This window comes from Perognathus longimembris, chromosome 13 (genome assembly GCF_023159225.1).
Source record: "Perognathus longimembris pacificus isolate PPM17 chromosome 13, ASM2315922v1, whole genome shotgun sequence".
NCBI lineage: Eukaryota > Metazoa > Chordata > Mammalia > Rodentia > Heteromyidae > Perognathus > Perognathus longimembris.
The window spans coordinates 58,670,731-58,697,547 of NC_063173.1; the positions used below are offsets into that span (position 1 = coordinate 58,670,731).

At 47.2% G+C, this 26,817-nt stretch overlaps 1 protein-coding gene across 1 annotated transcript; it reads left to right on the forward strand.

The window, feature by feature from the left end:
- The first annotated feature begins 3,842 nt into the window (after window positions 1-3,842).
- On the forward strand, window positions 3,843-25,952 carry Sf3b2 (splicing factor 3b subunit 2). The gene is made up of 21 exons (XM_048360151.1): window positions 3,843-4,023; window positions 4,191-4,237; window positions 4,465-4,542; window positions 6,771-7,010; window positions 8,393-8,510; window positions 12,215-12,324; window positions 12,916-13,012; window positions 13,195-13,286; window positions 13,675-13,890; window positions 14,052-14,189; window positions 14,368-14,448; window positions 14,611-14,838; window positions 15,683-15,832; window positions 16,697-16,786; window positions 16,912-17,019; window positions 19,517-19,624; window positions 19,880-20,022; window positions 20,110-20,211; window positions 25,029-25,128; window positions 25,227-25,412; window positions 25,728-25,952. Exons 1-21 carry the CDS (start codon window positions 3,891-3,893, stop codon window positions 25,797-25,799), a joined length of 2,637 nt encoding a protein of 878 aa, XP_048216108.1. The 5' UTR covers window positions 3,843-3,890; the 3' UTR covers window positions 25,800-25,952.
- The last annotated feature ends 865 nt before the right edge of the window (window positions 25,953-26,817 follow it).

The window sequence follows — 26,817 nt, forward strand, 5'->3', positions numbered from 1 at the left end:
CAGGAGATGGAGGATCTTTCCACCTCCCTCCCCCACCCCCCAGCCCGCACCAGGTCCCCCAGCCTCTTCTCCCTGTCATCCGCCCCCGCCTCCCAATTCCCTCCATCCTTCCTACCCCATCAGTGCCGCCCCCCCTCCCCCGATTCCCTCAATTTCATTCCAATTTCGCCCAGGGATCTGGGTCACTGGGGCCTGGCCACAATATGGAATAAGCCAGGTTGGCCCTCTTTCCAGGCCTTCCACTTGCTGGGTGGGGGTCGAGTGCCGCCCCCCCCCCCCCAGCCCTGGCGGCTGGGCCCCCGGGATGGGACGCTCTCCGCTGCCCGGCTCCCCATCTCCCGCCCTGGTGCGGTCCACCGGGTCGCCCCAGCCCCAGCCCGGCCACTGCAGTACTCACGCTGCCTGCGAGCGCGCGCGCGGGCTCTGCCGGCGACCCCGGGTGGGGGGGGGGTGCCTTCTTCTTCCTCGGGCCCCTTGTCCTCAAGTCCGCCCTGGGGCAGCGGGGTGGGGGGAGCCGAGCACCGAGCGCCGGCCACTCGATCACCGCGCTCGGATAGGATCAGGTGGCTGCGTTCGCTCTGCTCGCTCCGCTCCGGCTCCGCTCCCTCCTCTCGGCTCAGCCAGCCCGTCCCCCATCTCTCACCGGAGGCGGGGCGGGGGAGGGGGAGAGGAGAAGCCGCGGGAAGGGAGGGAGGATGTCCTGGCTGGTGTGCTTGGGGTGAGGGCTCTCTCTAAGGTGGCATCTTTGGTTACGGGCATCTTACCACCGTCACCTTTCCGAAGTGTCTCCCTTGTTCTGTCAGAGGGGAAACTGAGGCTGGGAAGGTGTCTGTGTACTCTGGGGTTATCAGGCATCTTGGGCCCCAGTGGGACGTCCTTGGGCTGGTGGTGATTGGATTAGACAAAAGCACCTGTATCTTGCAGGCTAGCTCCCTCCTCCCCTTCACTTCCCACTTCTATCTACCCAGTCTGGTCCCATCTGGTCCTCTCTACCCCTTCCCCTCCCGCCTGAGACCTCGTCCCCGCTCCCTGTGCCCCGACCACTCCTAATCAAAGCTTTCCGCACACTAGGAGGCTACCCAGGAGGCACCTTGCACCAAAAGCCAGAGAACTCCAGTTCAATCCTGGTCCTGCTATTATGTCCCAAGATCAAAAGGCAACTGAGCCCCGTTGCTTTTAGCTTAGAAAAACGGGCAGCTGTTCCTGAGGCTGCTCTACTTGGGGAAGCTCTGGCTTAGTCCTTAGCTCTACCCCTGGACACTGGGCAGTAGTAACTTCTCAAAGCCTTCTCAGACACCAAGCATTGGATTCTGTGACTTGCTGGAGACTGTTCTCCCCTTTACTCTGGCCCTGGTAAGGTAAGGATCCTGGAGCTGGGCAGTTATCCAAAGCTGGGATCAGGGAGGATGCAAGGATACTTGCTAAGAAGCAACATGGATTCAGTGTCAGGGGAACTGCTTGTTGCCCCAGTTTGGCCCCTTAGGCATGTCAGTTTCTCATTTCCTCTTATCTTTCCTCTCAGTGCAACTAGAGGAGACCACCCTTCCTGTACCCCAGGATTCTTGTGATAAAATCAGATCCCTTTCTGGTCCTACCTACACTATCCTCTCACTTATCAGCTCTGAGTTTATCCTGCATTGAGAGACCCTGCCCTTTCTTTCCCCTTCTCTCTCCCCCCCCTGCACACGGGAGCCTCCAGCCTCAGATGACCTGCTCCTGGCTCTCGGGTTACAGAGAGCAAAAAAGAGCCTTCCTTTGGATTACAAATGGTTCTCTGCCTGAGTGGACTGACAGGCTGAAGGGGAGACCACCACTGTTCTTCCTTCTGTGCTGTCCTTTCTAGCTTTGGTTTCCCACATTGGGAGTGACAGCAGGACCCTGGAACTGTGAAGGTGCTGGGAGGGGGAAGGGGTTTGAGTAGGGATGAAGAGAACTTCCCATCCCTGGCTAGGGTAGGGAAGCCAACCTTTGTAGGTTTAGTTCTTTCCTTTGTCTCTGTCAAATCTCACCTTCCCTGCAGCTGGTGTCCATTCTCCCCCCCACCCCAGTTACTTCTTCATTGAGGGTAGGTGGTGAAATGGAACTGGCCAGAGAAAAGATTTGAAGGGAGTAGGGGGAAGTCACACCATTTCTCTTGTTTTCCCCTCCCTAACTCAAGGCACACATCCACCAACCTGGGTCACCTCAGAGGTCTTGACATTATTTTCAAGAAAAAACAAAGTCTGGGTGCCAGTGGCTTATACCTGTAATCTTAGCCACTCTGGAGGCTGAGAGCTGAGGATCTGCATTTTTTATTTTGCCAGTCCTGGGCCTTGGACTCAGGGCCTGAGCACTGTCCCTGGCTTCTTTTTGCTCAAGGCTAGCACTCTACCTCTTGAGCCACAGAGCCACTTCCAGCATTTCCTGTTTATGTAGGGCTGAGGAATCCAGGACTTCATGCATGCTAGGCAAGCACTCTACTACTAAGCCACATTCCCAGTCCCAGGATCTGCAGTTTGAAGCCAGGTCAGGCAGGGAAGTCCATAATGAGACTTGTATTAATAACCAAAAAGCCAGAAGTGGACCTGTGACTCAAGTACTAGAGTGCTAGTCATGAGGGAATAAGCTAAGGGAAAGTGCCTAGGCTCTGAGTTCACGCTCCAACACACATACACACCACACCCACATAGATACAAATCCTGTACCTAGTACTGTAGGTGGATTTTTTTTTTTGCCAGTCCTGGGCCTTGGACTCAGGGCCTGAGCACTGTCCCTGGCTTCTTTTTGTTCAAGGCTAGCACTCTGCCACTTGAGCCACAGCGCCACTTCTGGCCTTTCCTATATATGGGGTACTGAGGGATCGAACCCAGGGCTTCATGTATGAGGCAGCCCTGTAGGTGGATTTTAAAAAAAACTAATCATTTATTTAGCTCCTCTTGGTACTGTGCGACATAAAAAAGACAAGAGCCTGGCCCCATTGAGGGGTCTGGAAATGTCAAGAAGATTGAAAAAGCTAGACGTGGTGAGGCACACTTGGAATCCAAGCACAGGGAGGCTTAGGCAGAAGGATCGCCAGTTGGAGGCCAGCTTGTGTTCCATAAACATCTTGTCTTAAAAAAAAAAAAAAAAAACACCCAAAAACCCAAAAAGATGGAAAATTGTATTTGACGAGTAAATTCCTAGAAACGGAAAGGAGGACATTGGAGCCAGCCTAGAAAGTGGGGGAAAAAAAAGGCTTTCGTTTCGCCCTTCCCCCAGGTCGGCAGCTGGAGCTCGGCCTGGAGGGTCCGCTCCTTTCCCGGCTCCGATCCCCTTTCAGCCCATTCATCCTGGCCTGGGTCGGGGGTGGGCAGGCAGACAATCAGACACTGTTTTATCGGCGGCATCGGCCCCAACCTCCTGCCTGGCGCCGGCAAACAGCGGCCATCGAGTATTTTCGGACCCCACCCCCCGCCCTCCCAGCAAAATCTCCGGGCCTCTCAGGGGGTCTAAAGGTCCGAGCCTCTCACGCTGGACCAGGGTGTCGGGCAGGAAGACCGAGTGTAGGCTCGTGCAGGTGAGACTGAGACAAAGGAAGCCCTCCCTTGGGGTGAGGGCGGCTCTCCACGCAGCCAGTCCCGCTCCACCGCCAGCGTTCATGGAGGCAGGAGCGTGAACTGGTTCTCGGGCACCGGGCCCTGAGTAGACGGTGACCCGCACCCTACAATTCCCAGAAGGCTGCGCGGCCAGATCCGTCCACGGCGCGTCGTTGGCGAATCATATCTTCTGGAGGACAGCAGGAGGCGGTGCCAGTCTAACCTGCCTTCCAATCACAGAGAGGACGCGGCTGCAACGCTACCGGAAGTTCCGGGCGGTGGGCCCAGAGGCTTGCTCGAGCTTCCGGGTTGGTTGCGCGCTTTCCTGTGGCTAAGATGGCGGCCGAGCATCCTGAAGCTCCCAAAGGAGAATTGCAGTTGCCACCGCCTCCGCCTCCGGGCCACTATGGCGCTTGGGCTGCCCAGGAACTTCAAGCCAAACTGGCAGAGATAGGAGCTCCGATACAGGGTGAGGAGCATGGGAAGTCAAGAGAGGACCGCTAGGGCAGTGGAGAAGCGGAGCCCGGTTACCCGGGTGACACGGGGGGCCGAATGGCAGAGGCGCGCCGCAGGGGCCTGCCCTGGTCTGTCCCGGTTTGACTCGCCCCCACCTTGATTGTGTGCTTTGCCCCACAGGGAGTCGGGAGGAGCTGGTAGAGCGGCTGCAGTCCTACTCCCGCCAGGTGAGTGGTTGGGGCACTCCTGGATAGGCAGAGCGCTTGGAGGCCTGCGAGACCTCTTGCTGCTGGATCTTTGTTGTAAGCGGTACTGCCCCCTCTGCCCCCTCCCCCCCCGTGTCTAGCCCGAGCGATGACAGGCAGGCATTGGGTAAATTTAAATTTTAGGTGAATAAATAGGAGAGAAGATCATATCCTGGAACAGCGTCTGTTGGACTTTTTTTCTTTTACAGACTGGCATCGTGCTGAGTCGGCCAGTTTTGAGAGGGGAGGATGGGGACAAATCTGCTCCCCCTCCCATGTCAGCACAGGTAAGGAAGTTCTACTTTTTGTTTTTGCCAGTCCTGGGGCTTGAACTCAGGGCCTGGGCTCTGTCCCTGAACTTCATTTTGCTCTACTGCCACTAACGGCTTATGCATGCTAGGCAGGCACTCTACTTCTAAGTCACATTCTCAGCTCCTCTATTTTTTTTAATTGCTATTTTTAAGGAGTTGTACAAAGGGGTTACAATTTCATAAGTCAGCTTATGAGTACAATGCTTCTTGGGCACTCCTCTCTTTGCTTTTCTCCATTTTCCCCTCTCCCTCTCCAACTCACAAGGTATAGCTCTTTTTTTTTTTTTTTTTTTTTACATAGTGTATGTTGAATACAATGACTGCATTTGCCCTGCCTTCTTCCCTCCACTCCTGAGCCCCCCCTTTACCCACACCCCAAAAAGAAAAAAAGAAAACAAATAAAAAACCACCTCCCCTATGTTTCCATTCCATTTGTCTTGATAAATATGTTTCCATTCCATTTGTCTTGATAAATAGTACTTTTTAGGTGTTCATTTATGCCTTTGGCTTCCTCTGCTGTGTATATCCTCCTTTTGTCAGTTTTGTGTGTAAATGCGTAAAGCCCTAGATTGGTTACAGTGTTTAGTTGTATTTTACATCTAGCTTCCACATAGGAGAGAAAACACACACTGTTTCTCTCTGAGTTTGGCTTACTTCACATAACATGATTTGTTTTAGGTCTATTCATTTCCCTGAAAAAGATGCAACATTCTTTCTGATGGAGGAGTGAAATCCCATTGTGTATTTGTACCACATTTTTTTGATCCACCCACCTACTGTAGGGCTTCTGGGCTGTTTCCATAACTTGGATAACTTGGCTGTTGTGAATCCTGCAGCAGTAAACATGGATGTGCAAGTGTTTTTACTGTATCATGAATTGTAATTTTCTGCATAGATGCCCAAGTGAGATATGGCTAGAGATGAGAGTCTGAAGACTATCCTCCCTGGACTGGCTTTGAACTTTAATCCTCATCTCAGCCTCCTGAGTAGCTAGCATTATAGGTGTGAGCCACTGTTACCTGGTTTTCTTTACTTTTTTTTCTTTTTTTTCTGACTACCCGCCTCTTTCCCCTGTGTCTGTCATTTAAGATTCAACCTGAATACCTATATAACTTGACTCAATTCCTTCTCTTGCTAGAAGTAGTCACCTTTTGGCAGGCATTAAGGGAATAACTCCCTGATTTGATTATATGCCATATACCTCCTGCATTTACTAAGCCATTGCAATTTGCAAACAGCAGGCATACTGCTTTTTGTTTATTTAGGTTTTCTCAACTTCCATATCTTTTCTCATTTTAGATCTTATTTTCTTTTTCCATAGCAGTGACTGACTTGGGATTCATTGATCTCTCTGTGTGTGATGGTTTTTAGAGGTGCACAGAGCCTTCTTAAATTGATTGCAAAATATGTGTTCATGATAGTTTTTTTGGGGAGAGAATTTTTTTTTTTTGGCCAGTCCTGGGCCATGAACTCAGGGCCTGAGCACTGTCCCTGGCTTCTTTTTTGCTCAAGGCTAGCACTCTGCCACTTGAGCTACAGCGCCACTTCTGGCCATTTTCTGTATATGTGGTGCTGAGGAATCGAACCCAGGGCCTCATGTATACGAGGCAAGCACTTTTGCCACTGGGCCATATTCCCAGCCCTTTGGGAGAGAATTTATAACTTTCTTCGGTTGTACCCCATAGTTAATCATCTTTCTCCAAAGCAGTGATTGGCTGGGGATTCATTAGTCTCTGTGTGGTGGTTTATTTATTTTTCCCCATCCTGGGGCTTGAATTCAGGGCCTGGGCACTGTCCTTGAGCTGCTTTTGCTCAAGGTTAGCACTCTACCACTTGAACAACAGCTTTTTCTGTTTATGTGGTACCAAGGAATTGAACCTAGGACTTCATGTATGCTAGGGAAGCACTCTACTGCTAAGCCAGATCACATCCTGTGATGATTCTTAGAGGTACCACTAAGCCCCTTGAAATTGAGTGCAAAATATGTGCTCATGATGATTTTCTGTGGAAAGATTTGAGTTTTGTGGTTTTCTTTGGTGTCTCAAAGTCAAGTTTCTCTTCTTCTGATATTGCTATGGGGCATTCTCTTATGGAATCGTGTATCATTTGGCTTTGCATTTCAGTACATGGCTCATTTGCTCGATCCCCAAAGTGTTTGCAGAACAATAAATGCTTTCTAGTTGATGATCATATTTTCTCCACAGCTCTCTGGGATTCCCATGCCGCCACCACCCATGGGACTTCCCCCTCTGCAACCTCCTCCTCCACCACCACCCCCTCCACCAGGGCTTGGCCTTGGCTTTCCTATGGCGCACCCACCAAATTTGGGACCCCCACCTCCTCTCCGTGTGGGTGAACCGGTGGCTCTGTCAGAGGAGGAGCGTCTGAAGTTGGCCCAGCAGCAGGCAGCTTTACTGATGCAGCAAGAGGAACGTGCCAAACAGGTAAGGCAGATGGAAGCCTGCACCTGAACCTCATTAGAGGTCCATGAACGGGGAAATAGAGCCTCAGAGCTGGGAAGATCTCAAGCAAAGAGTAGAAAGTAGGTCTTAGGCTGCAAGAGGAAGTGAGAATTGTGGCAGATTGGCCTGGGTCGTCTTGATGCTGGTATGAGCTTGTTTTCTTTTTTAAACAGGGGAATCATTCAGTGAAGGAACATGAGCTTTTGTAGCAGCAGAAGAGGGTAATGCCCCTCATTCTAACTTTTTTGCCCTCATGGTCCAGTACGTAGGATGTCACTTAACAGTGCTTAGGGTCTAAAACAGATGCATTATTTCACATTTTTTCTTGGTAGCCAATTTATTCCCACCTAAGCTCTAGTATGTCCCAAAGAATCTTATTTTTTCTACAGGCAAGAAGTTAGCAGACTACATGTAGGTTATGGTCTCCTTTTTCATGTCCTGTAAACTATATTTTAAAGAGTTGTGATTTTAAAAAAACCCAACAAACTAAAACCACAACTCAAACCAAGAATATATAGATCCATATAATAGCCATAGAGGCTAAAATGTTTACATTTTAAATAAATTACATTTATTTTAACTTAAGTTACCAAAAAAATACAGAACAAAAAACGTTTGCTGACTCCTGTTAGTACTTTGGAGAGGCCTTTGGGATGTGTCATGATTTGTATTGGATTTAGAGTAAATATAATCAGGATTAGTTTGGAGATGACGTGAAGGTGCTCTGTCCCACACTGAACTGTGTCAGTTGTTACTCATTGGATTCATAAGTATTAGAAAACCAGCATTAAAAGCAGCATATATGGAAATAGGTATGAAATACTGGCTTTGTCTAGATTCTGGAAAATTTTAAGGAGGCTGAGAGCTGACGGTCACGGTTTAATGCCCACCTGGACAGGAAAATCTGTGAGACTCTATCTCCAGTCAGCTACCCAAGGAAAAGCCAGAAGTGCAGGTGTGGTTCAAGTGGGAGAACACTAGTCTTGAGCAAAAGAAACTCGGGGATCAACTCCCAAACCCAAACACTGAATTCGAGCCTCAGGATCAGCACCCAAAAAACCCCCCAAAACCCCAAGAAAACAGCACTTAGCTCAATCATAAATTCTCTTCTAGGAACCAGAAATTTCCAAGGGGTTTTCCTTGGTCATATTTTCAGGGATTTTCTGTCATGCTGATAGATAGGGGCTTCTCTGGTTTGATCAGTATCCTGAAAGTGAGGTGGAGGGGATGTGATTATTTTCCTTCAGCTTATTACCTGGCTGAGAGAGTGTGTTTGCTAGGGGCTGCTTGCCAAATGCATTGTCAAACTGCTCCTTGCCAAATGCATTGTCAAACTGCTCCTTGCTCCCACTTTTCTCCTACAGGCAGCTGTGCTGTTAGAGCAGGAGCGGCAGCAAGAGATTGCCAAGATGGGCACCCCAGTCCCTCGGCCCCCACAAGACATGAGTCAGATGGCTGTTCGCACTCCTTTGGGTCCACGAGGTAATACCTTGGAGAAGAAGAAAAGAAAGACATCTATTTTTTTGTTTTGTTTTGTTTTTTGCCAGTCCTGGGCCTTGGACTCAGGGCCTGAGCACTGTCCCTGGCTTTCTTTTGCTCAAGACTAGCACTCTGCCACTTGAGCCACAGCACCACTTCTGGCCATTTTCCATATATGTGGTACTGGGGAATTGAACCCAGGGCTTCATGTATACGAGGCAGGCTCTCTTGCCACTAGGCCATATTCCCAGCCCAAGACATCTATTTTTAAAGTATTTTTTTTCTCAGTGCTTTGTACTGAACTTATGGCCTTGAGTATGCTAAGCATGTGCTTTACCATTCAGCTATATTCTTAGCTTTTTAGAAACTTTTTTTTTTTTTTTGGCAGTACTGGGATTTGTACTGGGTAAGTGCTCTTACCACTGAGCCATACCTTCAGTCCTGTTTTCTTTTTCTGTCAGTGGTGGGGCTTGAACTCAGGGCCTGGACACTGTCCCTGAGCTCTTTTACTCAAGGCTAGCACTCTACCACTTTGAACCACAGCTTTATTTCTGGTGTTTGAGTGGTTAATTGGAGATTGGAGTCTCACAGGGACTTTCTGCCCAGGCTGGCTTTGAACCACAATCTCTTAGATTTCAGCCTCCTGAGTAGCAAAGATTACAGGTGTGCTCCACTAGCACCCAAGTACTTCAGTCCTATTTTCTCTGTCTGGCAGTTAGACTAAGATAACAGGTATGTGCCACTATGCCCAAATCTTTTTTTTTTTTTAAATTTGCCTTGTTGTTATTGTAAAGGTGATATACAGAGGGGTTACATTTACATATGTCAGGTAATAAGTAAATTTTCTTTCCTACGGTGTCATCTGTTCCCTCCTCCTCTCTCATTCCTCCCCTCCTGTGTCTACCTATAAGTGTTCAGTGCGCTCCAGTGCTGCACTTTTTCAAACCCTTTTTCCTAGGATTCTGTGCCCTCCCCCCACCCTCCCACAGATGAGCATGTGAATACACTGTATATAAGGTAAAGAATATAGAATCATCAGGAAAAGAAAAAACATTTAAAAAAGTCCTCTGTTCCATGTCTTTGGAGTTTGTTTCAGTATGTGTATTATTTTATACACATGTAAAAGGATGCTTCGGTATTGCCCCTTTGTGAGTCTCTTATTCTAAGACTGTCCTCTTTTGGTTTCACTGTATGTGAGTATCCAGAAGCCTGTGTAATTTGTCATATCCCATTGCATTTTATTTATTTATTTTGTTGGTTGTAGCTCTTGAACTCAGGACCTGGGCGCTGTCCCTGAGCCTCTTTGTGCTCACAGCTAGTGATCTACCACTTGAGCTACAGCACCACTTCTGGTTTTTTGAGTGGTTAATTGGAGATAGGAATCTCATGAGGACTTTTTTTGCCTTGACTGGCCTCAAACTGTGATCCTCAGATCTTTACCTCCTGAGTAGCTAGGATTACAAGTGTGAGCCACCAGTGCCTGGCTCCCAGTGCATTTTAGATCTGGCTCTGATCTTGGCTTACTTCACTTAACATGATTTGTTCTAGTTCCATTCATTTCTTTGCAAATGACATTTTATTCTTTCTAATGGTTGTGTAAAATTCCATTGTATATAGGTACCATGAGATTTGGATCTAATCATCTGTTGGTTTCCATAATTTGGCTATTGTGAGTAGTACAGCAGTGAGCATGGATGTGTAGGTGTCCTCGTCATATCCTGGTTCATGATGCTCAGGTTCGATGCCCACAGTGATATGGCTGGGTCGTAGAGAAGGTTTATGCCTAGGTTTTTTGTGGTTTTTTTTTTTTTTTGCCAGTCCTGGGCCTTGGACTCAGGGCCCGAGCACCGTCCCTGGCTTCTTCCCGCTCAAGGCTAGCACTCTGCCACTTGAGCCACAGCGCCGCTTCTGGCCGTTTTCTGTATATGTGGTGCTGGGGAATCGAACCTAGGGCCTCGTGTATCCGAGGCAGGCACTCTTGCCACTAGGCTATATCCCCAGCCCTTTTTACATTTTTTTATTATTGTGTTTAAGTTACTACATATTTTTCACAGTATACATTTTAACTTTCATGATGATGAAAATTGTCATTCTACTCTACATAGCTTATGAAGTCTATGAACTTTAACAGTAAAATCACTTTCTCCGTTTTGGATGATAGGCACATTACGTTCCTTTTGTTTAGCAACATCTGTTCCCTCCTTCACTCATTCCTTCTTTCCCATTCCCACCCATGTGTTGCTTAGTTCCCTTTCACCAGTGTCCAATGTAGCGATGGTTCCTATATTATTGTTGTTATTATTACTGTTTTCACACACTTTCCACTCATTTTGTGTCCTCTTTTTACTGTATTTTGGTATTTTGAGACCTATTTACTTTGTTCTATCTCTGCAGCACCCTATTGCATAGTTTTTTTGAGGAACCTCCAGATTACCTTCCAGAGTGGTTGTACTAGTTTTCATTCCCACCATTAGTTAAGCTCTTCAGCTTAAGGCTAGCGCTCTACCACTTGAGCCACAGTACCACTTCCAGTTTTCTGGTCGTTAATTGGAGATTAGAGTCTCAGGACTCTCCTGCCCAGGCTGGCTTTGAACCGCAGTCCTCAGATCTCACCCTCTTGAGTAGCTAGGATTACAGGCATGAATCACTGGTGTCTGGCCTTTATGCTCACTCTTGAAGGGGGTCTTATATCAGGTGTCAGTGTTCCTACCTGTAGTCTTAGTTATTCAGGAAGCTGAGATGTCAAGATTGAGGTGTGAAGTCAGCCTGAGCAGAAAAGTTTGTGAGATTTCATCTTCAGTTAACTAGCCAAAAGCTGGGCTACACGTGTGGCTCATGTGAACCAGATTTAAGCAAAAATTCAGAGTGTGAGTGAGATAAGAGGCACTGAATTCCAGTCTGGTATTGGCACAAACACCCAAAAAGAATATTGTAAGCTTTACTGCCTGGCCTCAACCATGCATAATCCTCCGTTTCTCAGCCTACCAAGGGATTGCAGGCATGAGCCACTTGTGCCCAACTGGAAAACTTTCAAGTACAGTAGGCTTTCTGTATCTGTTGTTTCTACATTACATTTGCATTTGACATGTACAGTTTTGGTTTTTTTTGCCAGTCCTGGGGCTTGGACTCGGGGCCTGAGCACTGTCCCTGGCTTCTTTTTTGCTCAAGGCTAGCACTCTACCACTTGAGCCACAGCGCCACTTCTGAGTTTTTCTATATATTTGGTGCTGAGGAAGCAAACCCAGGGTTTCATGTATGTGAGGCAAGTACTTCACCACTAGGCCATATTCCCAGCCCCAACATGTACAGTTTTTTTCCTTGTCATTCTCTATATATTAGACATCATAAGTAATATAGAGATGATTTAATATGGAAGGAAACACATAGGTTGTATGTTAATATTATGCTACTTTATATTAAGAACTTGAGTACACACAGTCAGGAGCTGGTGGTTCATTCCTGTCTGTCATTCTAGCTACTTTGGAGGTTGAGATCTAAGGATCCAGGTACAGTTGAGTGAATTTAGGTGGAGTATCCTTCAGCTCCATTCTCACCATTGCTTGCCCTAAAGGCCAACTAGCACCTTGATGATTAGCAAAGGAGGCAACTTGTTATTTTTGGATTTTATTAGTGGTAGTTGGGGGAGATAATTATTTATTAATGGGGTGTTTTGTCTCTTTTGACGTTGGACTTGTTCCTTCTCACAGTAGCTGCTCCAGTAGGCCCAGTGGGCCCTGCGGCCACTGTTTTGCCCATGGGTGTCCCTGTTCCCCGGCCTCGTGGTCCCCCGCCACCTCCTGGAGATGAGAACAGAGAGGTGAGTGATGATTTCTTTCATTGTGTGTGTGGGGGGCTAGAGATGGAATCCACGATATCATACATGGAAAGCAAGCTCTGTACTGCTGAGCTCTATCTCCAGCCTAAGACTGATGATCGTTTCCTAGGGACAGAAGGGTAGTGGATTGGAAGGGGACAATTACAGGATATTAGAAGAATCCGAGAGGAGTTGGTGGCTTGGCTCAGGTGGCATAAGCATCAGGTACTGAGTTTGAGTCCTGTGCTAGGACTCAAAAAAATTAAAAGAAAGATAAGAATAGAAGAGTCAGAAAATTGGAGCGGTTGGGGGACAACTTAAAATTCTTCAGGGGCTTTCTCATTCACCAAGTTATGGGAAGCCATTCTTAATCAACATATCTATATAGGGCAGAGGAACTGAGAGGGGTCCTTCTGAATTTGGACTGAATTTGGGGTAAATTTTGAGGGATGCAGAACCTCATTGAGTGCATTTGGTTCTTCCCCCTTCCTTCCTGCTGTATGTCAAGGCTGGTAATTTTTGTAATAGAAAAGGCAGGTTGGAGTTGGGTTAGAAAGTATGATTCAGCCCCTTGGACTGGGTTGTCTCTGCCAGATGGATGATCCCTCTGTGGGCCCCAAGATCCCCCAGGCTTTGGAGAAGATCTTGCAACTGAAAGAAAGTCGCCAAGAAGAGATGAACTCCCAGCAGGGTGAGTGTTAGTGTGTCTGAAGTTGCAGCCTCAGAGCTGGGGAGCCTGGGCCACATTCTCATTCCTTCATGCCTTCCCTAAGAAGGGTCTAGAGAGCAACCAGCTCTTGGCAAAGAGACGTGATTGTGAAGTTCTTGTGAGCAGGGCAGGGGAGCCTTGATTGCTACCTTCTTCTCTGACAGAGGAAGAGGAAATGGAAACAGACAATCGCTCGTCTTTGGGCCAGTCGGCATCAGAGACTGAGGAGGACACGATGTCGATGTCTAAAAAGGAGGTACATGATGGAGCTGGTCTGGAAGGTCTGGAAGGCTGGGGCTAAATAGCTGCTTGTAAATGGTCAGTAAGTAGTAGCTATGATGTGTGCCCAATCTGATCCTCAGCATCTTGCAGGTATTTTTTTTATTTAGCAGCTCTAAATCTCTTTTACGCACTTTCACTTTACAGTTAAAAAATAGGTGTAATCACTTAACCAAAGGTACCAAAGAACCCCAGAGGCAGAACTTTGGAGCCTGCCTCCACTGTTTCTTCATAGGGGCTTCTGGAGACTGCCTCCTCAGGGGAAGACAGTGCTGAACTGTTGCTGTTAGTGTGTACAGATAGAGTATACAGTCACGTGTGTAGCTTGGGTTCTCTAATCCAGGTAGTTCTCCTTGTCTTGACAGAAAAACCGGAAGCGTAGGAATCGCAAGAAGAAGAAAAAGCCCCAGAGGGTGCGGGCTGCGTCCTCTGAGAGCTCTGGAGACCGAGAGAAAGACTCAGCCCGGTCCCGAGGCTCTGATTCTCCAGCTGCTGACGTTGAGATCGAGTATGTGACTGAAGAGCCTGAGATCTACGAGCCCAACTTCATCTTCTTCAAGAGGATTTTTGAGGCTTTCAAGGTGAAAGGAGTGGGGTGCTGGGGGGGGCGGGGTGGGTGGCAAATTCAACGGGGGAGTGGTGGGTCAGGCTTGGAGACAGTGCTTCATTTTAAAATACACAAGGGTCCGAAGGGGTGTGGGACTCAAGAGTTCTGGGGTTTCCACATGGTCTTCCTCCTCAGCTCACTGATGATGTGAAGAAGGAGAAAGAGAAGGAGCCAGAGAAACTGGACAAAATGGAGAACTCTACAGTCCCCAAGAAGAAGGGCTTTGAGGAGGAGCACAAGGACAGCGATGATGACAGCAGTGACGATGAACAGGTTGGGGCTGCCTCCTTATGGCTGTAAACAGTGATATTGGCCACAGGTGGTTGAGGTGTCTCTTTTGGGGGACTGTGACGAAATCCTACAGGGCCTTCATGGCTTAAGTTTTAGGGTGGGCTGGGTAATTTGAATCCCATCTGAGTCCTGCTCTGAAGAGATGATCTTTCTATCTTAGGAAAAGAAGCCAGAGGCCCCTAAGTTGTCCAAGAAGAAGTTGCGCCGAATGAATCGCTTTACTGTGGCTGAACTGAAACAGGTAAGGCATGGGGTGGCCCAGGCCCTGGAGCCTGGCTGGGAGGTCATGTGACGTGCTCTTGACTCTGGGGTAAGCCTTGGTGGAGACTGAGTGTCTTAGGTACTGGTCCTTTGGGAAAAAGAGAAGAAGGCATTTCTAAAGACATGTCTTGACGTTTTCCAGCTCGTAGCCCGTCCTGATGTCGTGGAGATGCATGATGTAACAGCACAGGACCCGAAGCTGTTGGTTCACCTCAAGGCTACCCGGAACTCTGTACCTGTGCCCCGCCATTGGTGTTTTAAGCGCAAATACCTGCAGGGCAAACGGGGTATTGAAAAGCCCCCCTTTGAGCTGCCCGACTTCATCAAACGCACAGGCATCCAGGAGATGAGGGAGGCCCTTCAGGAAAAGGTGAGGCGGGGCAGGGGCCCAGCACCCGTGCCCCGCACAGCAGCTTGCTTCAGAATTTGAATCAGCCTCCCCCAAGCTCCAAGGACTGGTTACTCATCTAGGTATTCTCCAGCTTAAGAGCTGCACTCAGTGGGGCGTCTGGCAGGAAGCAGGAGGAGAAGGACATAGGAAAGGGAGAGATCTCTTCTACCCTGTGCTGAGGCCTCTGGTCCCTAGCAGCTGGTTTCCTCCTCCTTTCTCTGGTGCACCTGTGGCTAGAGATGCACATTGGTTGTTTAATTACATACTTTAAGTACTACTTAGTTGGGTGCCAGTGATTCATACCTGTATATCCTCCCTATTCAGGATGCTGAGATTTGAGGATTGCAGTTTGAAGCCAGCCCATGTAGGAAAGTCCTTGAGACTCATATTTCCAATTAACCACCAAAATGCAACAAACCTCAGGCACAGTACCCAGGCTCAAGTTCAAGCCTCAAGGACATAGAGCCTTGAGGTTGATTTTTGTATAAGTAATTTATTTTATGTATAGAGGCAAGCACTCTACCACTACGCCATATTCCCAGGCCAGGTAATCTATTTTATGTACAGCATGGATTATGTAACTTTAGGTCTTGATGCTGGGGTTGAATTCAGGGCTTTTGGATGCCAAGTATGTGCTCTACCATGAGAGTGTACCTCTAGTTCATCATATTATATCATTTGGAGAGTCTTGAGCAGGATGGATTCTCATGACTTTCAGAGGGAAATAAATGAGATTTCCTTTAATCTCTTAAAGAGTTCAGAGACAGAACCACTAGTAAAAGTTTGGCGAATGCCTGTTAACTTGTGTTTACATTTTTCACAGGAAGAACAGAAGACCATGAAGTCAAAAATGCGAGAGAAGGTTCGGCCCAAGATGGGAAAAATTGACATTGACTACCAGAAACTTCATGATGCTTTCTTTAAATGGCAGACCAAGCCAAAGCTGACCATCCACGGGGACTTGTACTATGAGGTTTGAAAATGGGTCTAGGGGGAGGCAAGGCAGAGTCTGGGTCATTACTGTGGAACTGTTGATAAGAAGGGCTTTCAAAGCTGCTATGTGGCTCCCTACCCCTAAAATAGTGGGTTCACTACCCTTGCATGAGATGGAGGCTGAATATGTGTGTGTGTGTGTGTGTGTGTGTGTGTGTGTGTGTTGTTTTTGCTAGGCCTGGGTGCTGCTCAAGGCTAGTGCTCTATCATTTGAGTCACAGCGCCACTTCCAGAGTTTTTGGGTTTTGTTTTTGTTTTTGTGATTAATTGGAGATAGGAATCTCATGGACTTTGCTGCCCAGGCTAGCTTCAAACTGTGATCCTCAGATCTCAGCCTCTTTCATAGCTAGGATTACAGGTGTGAGCCACCAGTGCTGGCTGAAATTTTAACATGAAGTCCTTTTTCAGAGGAAACATGCTGACCATGTCTTTGGAGTTATAATAGTTTGGTGGGTATTTAGGGACCAAGTGTCAAAGTAACAGGTGCTTTTCAGGAACATTCAGGAGTTGGAAGAAAGTTTTATTCTGATGCTTGAAATATTAGACACCATGATATCATGGGATTTATGAAGTGGAAGGAGCTTGGTGATACCTGTCCAGTGCCCTCATTTCATGGGTAAGAAACGAGGTGCTGCAGTTGGCCCTGTTCTTGGTGGTTAGTGGCAGCACAGAGGCTGGCCTTATTCATTCCTCTTCTCTAGCTAGGATCCAAGTGGGAGGCAGCCAGGTTGTCCTCTTGGGATTCTGTATCTGATATAGGTTATGACTTCTCTTCTGTGTTCTCATGCCATTGAGCTCTCTGTGTGTCTGGCTTCTCCAATACAGCAGACTGCTTTTTCCTCAGGGGAAGGAGTTTGAGACACGACTGAAGGAGAAGAAGCCTGGAGATCTGTCTGATGAGCTGAGGATTTCCTTGGGGATGCCAGTAGGACCAGTGAGTGTTGGTTAGCTGGCAAGGGAAGCTTGGGAGAAGGGTGGGAATTGGGGCAGAAGTAAGAGACAGGATAGGGCTAGGTGAGTGTAATCTTATTCTTTCTTCTTTTTTTTTTTTAACTGCAGAATGCCCACAAGGTCCCTCCCCCATGGCTGATTGCCATGCAAAGATATGGACCACCCCCTTCCTATCCTAACCTGAAAATCCCTGGGCTGAATTCGCCCATCCCTGAGGTAAGTATCGTGCTTTCTTCTATTCTTGGCTGCCTTTGTTTTTTAACTAGAGGATACTTTTATCTTCAGTTTCTGTCCCGATTTTAAAATAATTACAATACTCTTAATGTTTTTAATTAAAAAAAAAAAAAAGCTGGGGGGCTGGGGATATAGCCTAGTGGCAAGAGTGCCTGCCTCGGATACACGAGGCCCTAGGTTCGATTCCCCAGCACCACATATACAGAAAACGGCCAGAAGCGGCGCTGTGGCTCAAGTGGCAGAGTGCTAGCCTTGAGCAAAAAGAAGCCAGGGACAGTGCTCAGGCCCTGAGTCCAAGGCCCAGGACTGGCCAAAAAAAAAAAAAAAAAAAAAAAAAAAAAGCTGGTAGATCATCTTAAAAAGTTGACAAACAACTCATCCACAATTTGACCACTCAAAAATAACCAGATGGGCCAGGTACTCACACCTGTAATCCTAGCTACTCAGCAGGCTGAAATCTGAGAATCCTGAGATCTGAGAATCGCTGTTCAAAGCCATCCCAGGCAGGAAAGTCTGTGAGACTCTTTTTTTTTTGGCCAGTCCTGGGCCTTGGACTCAGGGCCTGAGCACTGTCCCTGGCTTCTTCTTGCTCAAGGCTGTCACTCTGCCACTTGAACCATAGCACCACTTCTGGCCATTTTCTGTATATGTGGTGCTGGGGAATCGAACCCAGGGCCTCATGTATAGGAGGCAAGCACTCTTGCCACTAGGCCATATCCCCAGCCCCTGTCCCTGGCTTCTTTTTGCTCAAGGCTAGTACTTTGCCACTTAAGCCACAGCGCCATTTCTGCCCGTTTTCTATATATGTGGTGCTGGGGAATTAAACCTAGGTCTTCATGTATGGGAGGCAAACACTCTTGCCACTAGGCCATATTCCCAGCCCTGTGAGAATTATATCCAATTAACCACCAGAAAACCAGGAGTGGTGTAGTGGCTCAAAGTGGTAGAGCACTAGCCTTGAGCTGAAGAGCTCAGGACAGTACCCAGGCCCAGAGTTCAAGCTCCATGACTGACAAAAACCCCACAAAAACCAGGTGGGCTTGGGCTGACAAAAAACCCACAAAAACTGGGTGGGCTTGATGGTGCCTATTTATATGTCATATCATCTGTTTGGGAGGTGGAGATAGGATTGTGGTTCAAGGCCAGCATGGGCAAAAAGTTATTAAGATCCCATCTCAAGACTAGGCTGAACATGGTGGGACCTGCCTCCGTAAATGCTAGCTATTCAGGAGGTGTAGGTAAGGGGATTGTGGTTTGAGGTCAGCCCTGGGCATACATGTGAGATCCTATCAGGAAAAAACTAAAGCAAAGAGAGGGCTAAAGGTATGGCTCAAGCAGTAGAACATCTTCCTAGAAAGTATAAGGTCCTGAGTTCAACCTCCCCCTAAAAAAACCCTTTAAATTTAATAACAATACATGTAGTTCTAGACAACTGTCTTATGATATGCATGAATAGGCAAAAAGTTTTATCATAAGAATAGCAAAAAAATGTATTTCTTCAGCCAGGTGCTAGTGGTTCATGTCTATAATCCTATCTATTCTCATAGCTGAGAACTGAGGATTATAGTTTGAAGCCATCCTGGACAGAAAGGCCCATAAGACTCTTCTTATCTTCAGTTAACCAGCAAAAAGTCAGAAGTAGAAATGTGGCTCAAGTTAGAATGCTGACCTTAAGCAAGAAAGCTAATGGAGAGCAGGAGGCTCAGTTTTATGCTGGTAGTGGGGCTTGAACTCAGGGCCTTGCTCTTGCTCAATTGCTTGTTTGCTTGGCTGGCTGTTAGGCCACTGGAGCAATGCTTCCAGCCTGAAATTTATTATCTCTAAATAAAAGTGTTAAGAAGTATTATCAGGGTCTGGGATACGGCCTAGTGGTAGTGTGCTTGCCTCATATACATGGAGCCCTGGGTTCAATTCCTCAGCATAACATATATAGAAAAAGCCAGAAGTAGTGCTGTGGCTCAAGTGGTAGAATGCTAGCCTTGAGCACAAAGAAGCCAGGGACAGTGCTCAGGCCCTGAGTTCAAGCCCCAGGACTGGCAAAAAAAAAAAAAAAAAAAGTATTAACAGACAACAGAGAAATTGGTGTGAAAAGTGGCATTGCTGAACTTCAGATAAACGTGTCTGTTAAGTGAAGTAGATGCTAATGACGCAACTTTTCCAAAGTTTTGAAAAATCAGGAGCAAGTGGAAGTCTTTGTTTCCAAAGTCCTGGTTTGGGCTTCAGGCAGCACAGACTCTACCCTGGCGGATGGAGTGATTAGCATCTGCACACTCGCCTCTCGTCCTCTCATTATATTACTTCCAGAGTGTGGGTGCTTATCATTTTGCCTCCTAGTGCTTTATAACATTTCGCTCTGTTCAGCAATCATAATTTCCAGAGTTCTCAAGTGTGAGTTCTGTATTTTGGAACAGGGCTGTTCTCTAGGGCTTCATGTTCTGGAATTGAGGAATGAAACTGTTTCATCCTCTTTCTCCTGCAGAGCTGTTCCTTTGGGTACCATGCTGGTGGCTGGGGCAAACCTCCAGTAGACGAGACGGGGAAACCGCTGTATGGAGATGTGTTTGGAACCAATGCTGCTGAATTTCAGGTATGGGTGTACAGGTGAACTGGGTGTTACTTCATACCATGAATAGTTTCACTGTTAGGGAGGGGGCTGGGCTTTCTGAACTTTCAGTCTGAAAAAGGGTGTGCGTTTTTTTCTTAGATGTAATGTATTTTACCTGGTGAATATGAGCTCTACATAATAAGTAGGGGTCACTCTTCCATCCCTTTGGTTACAAAAGCGTGGCGTTTCATAGATACTTAGTAAATATTTGCTAAATGAATGCATGATCTCCTTCAGACCAAGACTGAAGAAGAAGAGATTGATCGGACTCCTTGGGGGGAACTGGAGCCATCTGATGAAGAGTCCTCAGAAGAAGAGGAAGAGGAGGAAAGTGATGAAGACAAACCGGATGAGACAGGCTTTATTACACCTGCAGACAGGTGGGGAAATGAGGAGTGCCTGCCTTAACTGCCCTGTGAGTCGGGCCTTCTCTTTGCTTCAGGGCGAATGTCTCTCTGTGTTCACAGTGGTCTCATCACTCCTGGAGGATTCTCGTCAGTGCCAGCAGGAATGGAGACCCCTGAACTCATTGAGCTGCGGAAGAAGAAGATCGAGGAGGCCATGGATGGGTGAGAAAGCCAGGCAGGCGGTGAGGGGAGGACTGGTTGCCTTCAGGTTGACAGCTGATTCCCCCCCTTTATCAAAAATTTCCTTGTTTCTATTAAAAAAAATTTTTTTTTTAAATTGGTGATATGAGAGACTGAACCTAGGGCTTGGGGCATGTTAGGTTGGCACTGTCCTTCTGATCTACAGTCTCAGCCCGTTTTTGCTTTCTTAGTAATTATTAACTATCAACTCTCTGCCAGTGGGAAGTCAGCAGTGAAAGATAGATAAAGTAACTAGGTAATCAAACAGAGTAATGTCAGGTATGGATAAGGATGATGAAGCTGAGGAATAGAGGGAAGAAGGTAAAGGGGAAATCTTTGAAAGCCTCCTTGAGGAGAAGGTGTTTGAGTTAGGCTGGAAAGTTAAGAGCGAGCCACACATGTTACCTGCAGCCAGAGGGGATAGTAAGTGCAAGCCAGTGCAGAGGCTCCGACAAAGGCTTTTGCATAGTCATGAATTTTTAGCTCTATTTTTAGGGACATAGAGTGAATTGACTCTGTTACCACAAAATTACATGTTGCCCATTCTGTTCTTTGATTCCTCTCTCTATTTTCTTACCACTTTTTGTATTATTGAACGTGTGTGTGTGTGTGTGTGTGTGTGTGTGTGTGTGTGTGTTGCTGGTCCTGGAGTTTGAACTTGGCCTGTGTGTTGTTCCTCGGGTCTTGTGCTCAAGGCTAGTGCTCTATCACTTGAGCCATATCTCCACTTCAGATTTTGGTGCTTAGTTGGAGATAAGAGTCTGGGGATTTTTCTGCCCAGGCTGGCTTTGAACTGTGGTCCTCAGATCTTAGGCTTCTGAATAGCTAGGATTACAGGCATGAGCCACTATGCCTGGTCTGGTGTGTGTGTGTGTTTAAATTGAACATTTTATATGTGATTCCATTCTGACTTTTTTGTTGGCTTATTAACTCTTAAGTCTTGTTTTCTTCTTATAGTATCCATCTTTATCATGATCTTTTAGTAGTATAACTCTTAATCTTTTTTTTTTTTTTTGGCAGTCCTGGGGCTTGAACTCAGGGCCTGAGCACTGTCCCTGGCTTCTTTTTGCTCAAGGTTAGCACTCTGCCACTTGAGCCACAACACCACTTCTGGCCTTTTCAATATATGTGGTGCTCAGGAATCCAACCCAGGGCTTCATGTATATGAGGCAAGCACTTTACCACTAGGCCATATACTCAGCACTGTATTATAACTTCTGGTAGTATTAAGAAATTTCCAGCAGTAATCCTCATTTCTCTTCTCCCATTTTTTTTTCTGGTCCTGGAATTTGTTTTTGTTTGGTTATTTATTTTGCCAGTCCTGGGCCTTGGACTCAGGGCCTGAGCACTGTCCCTGGCTTCTTTTTGCTCAAGGCCAACACTCTGCCACTTGAGCCACAGCACCACTTCTGGCCGTTTTCTGTATATGTGGTGCTGGGGAATTGAACCCAGGGCTTCATGTATAAGAAAGAGGCAAGCAATCTTGCCACTAGGCCATCCCCAGCCCTGGTCTTGGGATTTGAACTCAGGGCCTGGGTGCTGTCCCAGCTAAGAGACTCACAGAATTTCTTACTGAGGCTGCCTTTGAACTGTGATCTTCATATCTTACTTTCCTTATAGCTAGCATTACAGGCGTGAGCCACCGGTACCTGATTGGGACTAGGGTTTTTTTTTTTTTTGACTGCTCACTATTACTTTGTTCTTTTTGTGGTTGGGGAAGTATAGGGGTTTGAACTCAAGGTTTTTCATTTTGCTAGGCAAGTGTTCTACCATTTGAGCCATGCCCCCAACTCAGTGCTGTTTGTTCTTTCTCTCTCTCTCTTTTTTTTTTTTTTTTTGCCAGTCCTGGGGCTTGGACTCAGGGCCTGAGCACTGTCCCTGTCTTCTTTTTGCTCAAGGCTATCACTCTGCCACTTGAGCCACAGCGCCACTTCTGGCCGTTTTCTGTATATGTGGTGCTGAGGAATCGAACCCAGGGCTTCATGTATACGAGGCAAGCACTCTTGCCACTAGGCCATATTCCCAGCCCCCCTTTCCTTTCCCTTTCCCTATCCCTTTTCCTTTCCTTTTTTCTTTCCTTTCCTTTCCTTTTCTTTCTGTCTGTCTGTCTTGTCCTAGGGCTTGAACTCAGGGACTGGGCACTCTCCCTGAGGGTCTTTTTCTCAAGGCTAATGCTACTATTTGGGTCACAGTGCCACTTCCAGCTCTTTTATAGTTTATTGGAGTCTCATGGACTTTCCTCCCCATGCTGGCTTTGAATGATGATCCTCAGATCTTAGTCTTATGAATAAGATTACAGGTGTGAGCTACCAGCACCAGCTAATGCTGCTTTTTTTTTTTTTTTTTTTTTTTGCCAGTCTTGGGGCTTGAACTTAGGGCCTATACACTGGGTACTGTCCCTGAGCTTCTTTTGCTCAAGGCTAGCACTCTACCACTTGAGTCACAGCACTACTTTTGGCCTTTTCTGTCTATGTGGTACTGAGCAATTGAACCCAGGGCTTCATGCATGCTAGGCAAGCACTCCACCACTAAGCCACATTCCCAGCTCAAATATGTATTGTATTTTTGTTGTTGGTGGTGTTGGTCATGGGTCTTGAACTCAGGCCATGAGTGCTGTCCCTGAGCAGTTCTATTCAAGATTAGCAGTCTACCACTTTGAGCCACAGTGCCACTTTTAATGCTGTTTGTTTTAAAACAAATTTGTCTTGTCTCAGAAAGTTTCTATTACTGTTTTCTCATATTTGCTGATATTTTCTCCTGCAATTTGTATTCTGAAATTAATCCATCCAGTATATTTTTTCATTTTTAGAAGTTTGATTTGGGTCTTGTTTTCAGATGTCTTTTGTCTCTATTTAACTTACTGATCATGTGGAATGCAGTTATGCAGTTATGGTAACTTTTTCTTTTTGGTATTGGGTTTTGAACTCAGGGCCTTGCACTTGCTAGGCAGGGCCTATTCTGTTGTTATATCTCCAGCCTGATGACATTTTAATCTATTTGTCTGCTAATTCTAACACCTGTGCTAGTTCTGAGTTGATTTTGATTGTTGGTCTCCTTGTGGGTTGGGTTTTCTTGCTTTTAATTTCTTTTTCTCCCTACCTTCATTTTATTTTTAATTTCAAAACATGTTATAAAACGAACTAGTTATAGTCATGGGTAGAAGATAATTTCACTTTTGATTAAAATTAGAGAGAGCCTTACTACATAGTCCTCCTGCTCTAGCCTCCTAAAAGCTGGGATTACAACTGTTTACCACCATGCCCATCTATGCCCAGTAATTTCTGGCTGGATGCTAGGCTTTGTAAAATTTATTTTATTGTTAAGTTTTTGTATTTCTTTGCATCTTTAGCTTTTGAGCTCTGAGGTCTTGCTTTTAGGTTCCTTAGCAATGCTCAGTTCTATGAATCTAAAGGGTTTCTTCTTGCTTTCTCCACTCCCAAAGTTGGCTAGTGGGAATGAGCACTATTCCCATCCTGAGTGAGCAGTAAGCACTGTTCCCCTTAATCCTTCTGGGTGGTCCCTCCCACGTGCTTCTCGTGATTCCCTCGAGTACCTGAGCAGCACCCTCTGTGGGTCTTGAGTTCTCTGTGTCTTGTGCCCTCTGGACTTTCAGCTTTATCCTCTCAATTCATGGAATCCTCTCAGCTCTATGTGAGTTGGCCTTCTGGTTGTGGCCAGAAAACTCTATGTGGTATGCTGGGCAATTGAAAGGCTCACCTCATTTGGTTTGTCTTGTAGAAACTGCTGTCCTTCCTTGCCTCCTGTCTAGTGTTCTGAGAAGCACAGAGTCATTTATTTTTGCCCGTGTTTTGATTATTTCGGGCAGGAAGGTTAATTCAAGCCCTGTCTCTCCCTTGTCAGGAAATAGAAGTCTCAAGTTTTGCGTATTGAATGAAGAAAAAGAAGGGTATGGTGAGCCAGATTGTTGGTAGCTCATACCTGTAAATACTAGCTGCTCTGGAGGCTAAGATTTGTATGATTGAGCTTTGAAGCCAGCCCAGGTAGGAAAGTCTGTTAAAGTCCTTCTCTAACTAGCAAAAAGCTGGACTGGAAGTATACCAGTTATGTGCAAGAAAATTAAGTACGAGCTTAAGGCCCTGAGTTCAAGTACCAGTATTAGCACAAAATAACAAGGTATGGCAGACAGAATGTAGTGAGGTGAGATTGGGTAAAAGAGCACAGTGTGAATGCTTCAGGTCATAGTAAGGGTTAATTCTAGCAATGATCAGAAGTTATAAGAGGATTTTGAGTGGAGGGACTGAGTTATACTTTAAGACTTGCTCTGGTTTCTTTGTAAGGAGTCACCTCTCCTGGAACATGACGGCATGATATAGGGTGATAGTGGTAGATTTGCTACTGTGTCCTTAAAATTATTGATGAGACTGGCTATGGAGGGCTCACATGCCTGCCCTTAGAAGGCCGGGAAGTATGTTTAGGGACATTAAGACTCCAGGCACTCTTCTGGGCAAGAGCTGCCAAAACCTGTTTTCTGTATCAAAGTTCTCCAGGAAACTTCTAATGTCTTTTGACCTTTCTTTGTCTATGGGAGTCCTGCTCACTGTTGTAACTTGGTTCAGGGGTTCGATCACGTAGCTCGTCTCTGTCCCTTCCTGACTGTAGCCCCTGGTATCAGCACCGTATATTCCCCCAATCCAACTCTCATGGGCCTCTTTGAATGGTGGAGGCTACACCCAGGAATCTCCAAATCTCTCCCAGGATTTGATTGGAGATGCCACCTGTGTTTCTTTTGCTCTCTTTCTTTTGTCCCTTTTTGGGCCTGACTCCATTGTCCTTCACAGAAGTGAGACACCACAACTTTTCACTGTGTTGCCTGAGAAGAGAACAGCCACTGTTGGGGGAGCCATGATGGGATCAACCCATATTTATGACATGTCCACGGTAAGCGCTTAGAAGAAGCTGCGCTGGGGGCCTGGGGGCCAGATCTGGCATCTTTTAGATGAGAGTTGGAGATGACCAGGCCCTGCTATCACCTCTAGGTTATGAGTCGGAAGGGCCCAGCCCCTGAGCTGCAAGGTGTGGAAGTGGCTCTGGCACCTGAGGAGTTGGAGCTGGATCCCATGGCCATGACCCAGAAGTACGAGGAGCATGTCCGGGAGCAGCAGGCTCAAGTGGAGAAGGAAGACTTCAGTGACATGGTAGCTGAGCATGCTGCCAAACAGAAGGTGGGTGTCCCAGGGAATGGGGAGTAAGAGCGTTTTTTCCAGGGGAAATATGCCCTCTAGTGGCCAGAGCGAGGGTGGACTCCATGTCTGTTGCCCTGGCTTCCTTAAGTAAGGCCTGGGAATCCATAGAAATCCTCCACCTGACGCTGGGCACAAGGAGGGGAAGGAGCCCATCCATGTATGAGTGGGAGGTGGGACCAGTCTAGATTCAGTGCTCAGTCCTTTCCCCACAACTTCTGTCAGGCTGCTCCTCTTGTTTTAGGGGTTGGAATTTGATTAACCTGCCATAACTTGTTTTCTCTTTTTCTTCTGTAGCAAAAGAAACGGAAAGCCCAGCCCCAGGACAGTCGTGGGGGCAGCAAGAAATACAAGGAATTCAAATTTTAGGTCTCCCTCATACAGCCAGCTTTCCTTTAGGCCCTTAGTTTGGATGCCTGGGCGACATAAGTGGGTCTTCAAGAGCCTCCTGCACATCCCAAGGGCTTGTCATTTCATGTTATTTTAGACCTGTTTTGTAAATAAAGCTGTTTCCCAAGGAAAGACATGAATATGTAACACTCTCTCCATCTCCTTTTAGTCCCTGAGAAAAGACTAACATAGTGTCTTCCTACAACTAGGCTGCTACAGTGACCAGAGCAGGCCTTTCCAAAGGTGTTGAAGTGGGACCCCAGTGAAGAGCCAAAGCTGTGCCCACTGTGACTTACCATCCCTACCCCCCTCTGTGGGAAGGCACTGGGGGAAGTACCTCGAGGCCTGGATGACCTTACCACGTTGTCCTTGGGGAATAAAAATAGCCAGCTTAGCTCCCTGGCCGGGCTTCGGAAGTAACAGTGGGCAGGGGAAGTAGGCCAGGTCAGGCCTTCCTTCCTCATGACCCCGTGGCAGAAAGCCCCAATCTTTATGAGAAAACATGGATCAAAATCTAAACTGTTGCAAGACCCTGGGTTCAAGCCACACCAGGGCTAGATGTGGGAGGTAGGGGAGGGCTTGCTTTCTCCAGATCTCCCTGGTCCAAGAAGCCACTGGGGGTCGGTGTGGGCTTGGGTGTTAGAGGAGCTTCCAGCCGGGTCCTGGGGAGGATGAACTTTAGAAATGGAGACAACACCAAGGCACCCTGGGAGTTGGCAGTGAAGGTGTTTTGTGGGGCGGGGGAGGCACAGAAGAGGAAAAAGGGTGTCTGTGGGCGTCCCAGAGCGCAGCTTGAGAATTCACCCCTGCCCACCCCCGGGGGCGGGGCCTCGCAAGCCCCCAGCGCCCGCCTGCGGTGGTTGCCGTCCAAGGACTGCTTGCTCTCTGCCCGTCAGGGTGAAAAAGCCCGCGTGGCCGCGCGGGGACGGGCGGTGGGGGAGCCGCCCCCGAGCGCGCGGTGCTCAGCAGCTCCCCGGGGCCAAGCGCGCTCCCGCCG

Coding starts and splice junctions, on each gene's coding strand:
- Sf3b2 (XM_048360151.1), top strand. CDS start 3,891: ATGGCGGCCGAGCATCCTGAAGCTCCCAAAGGAGAATTGCAGTTGCCA. Junction 12,325..12,915: donor CTGGAGATGAGAACAGAGAG/GTGAGTGATGAT, acceptor TGTCTCTGCCAG/ATGGATGATCCCTCTGTGGG. Junction 14,190..14,367: donor ACAGCAGTGACGATGAACAG/GTTGGGGCTGCC, acceptor TTTCTATCTTAG/GAAAAGAAGCCAGAGGCCCC.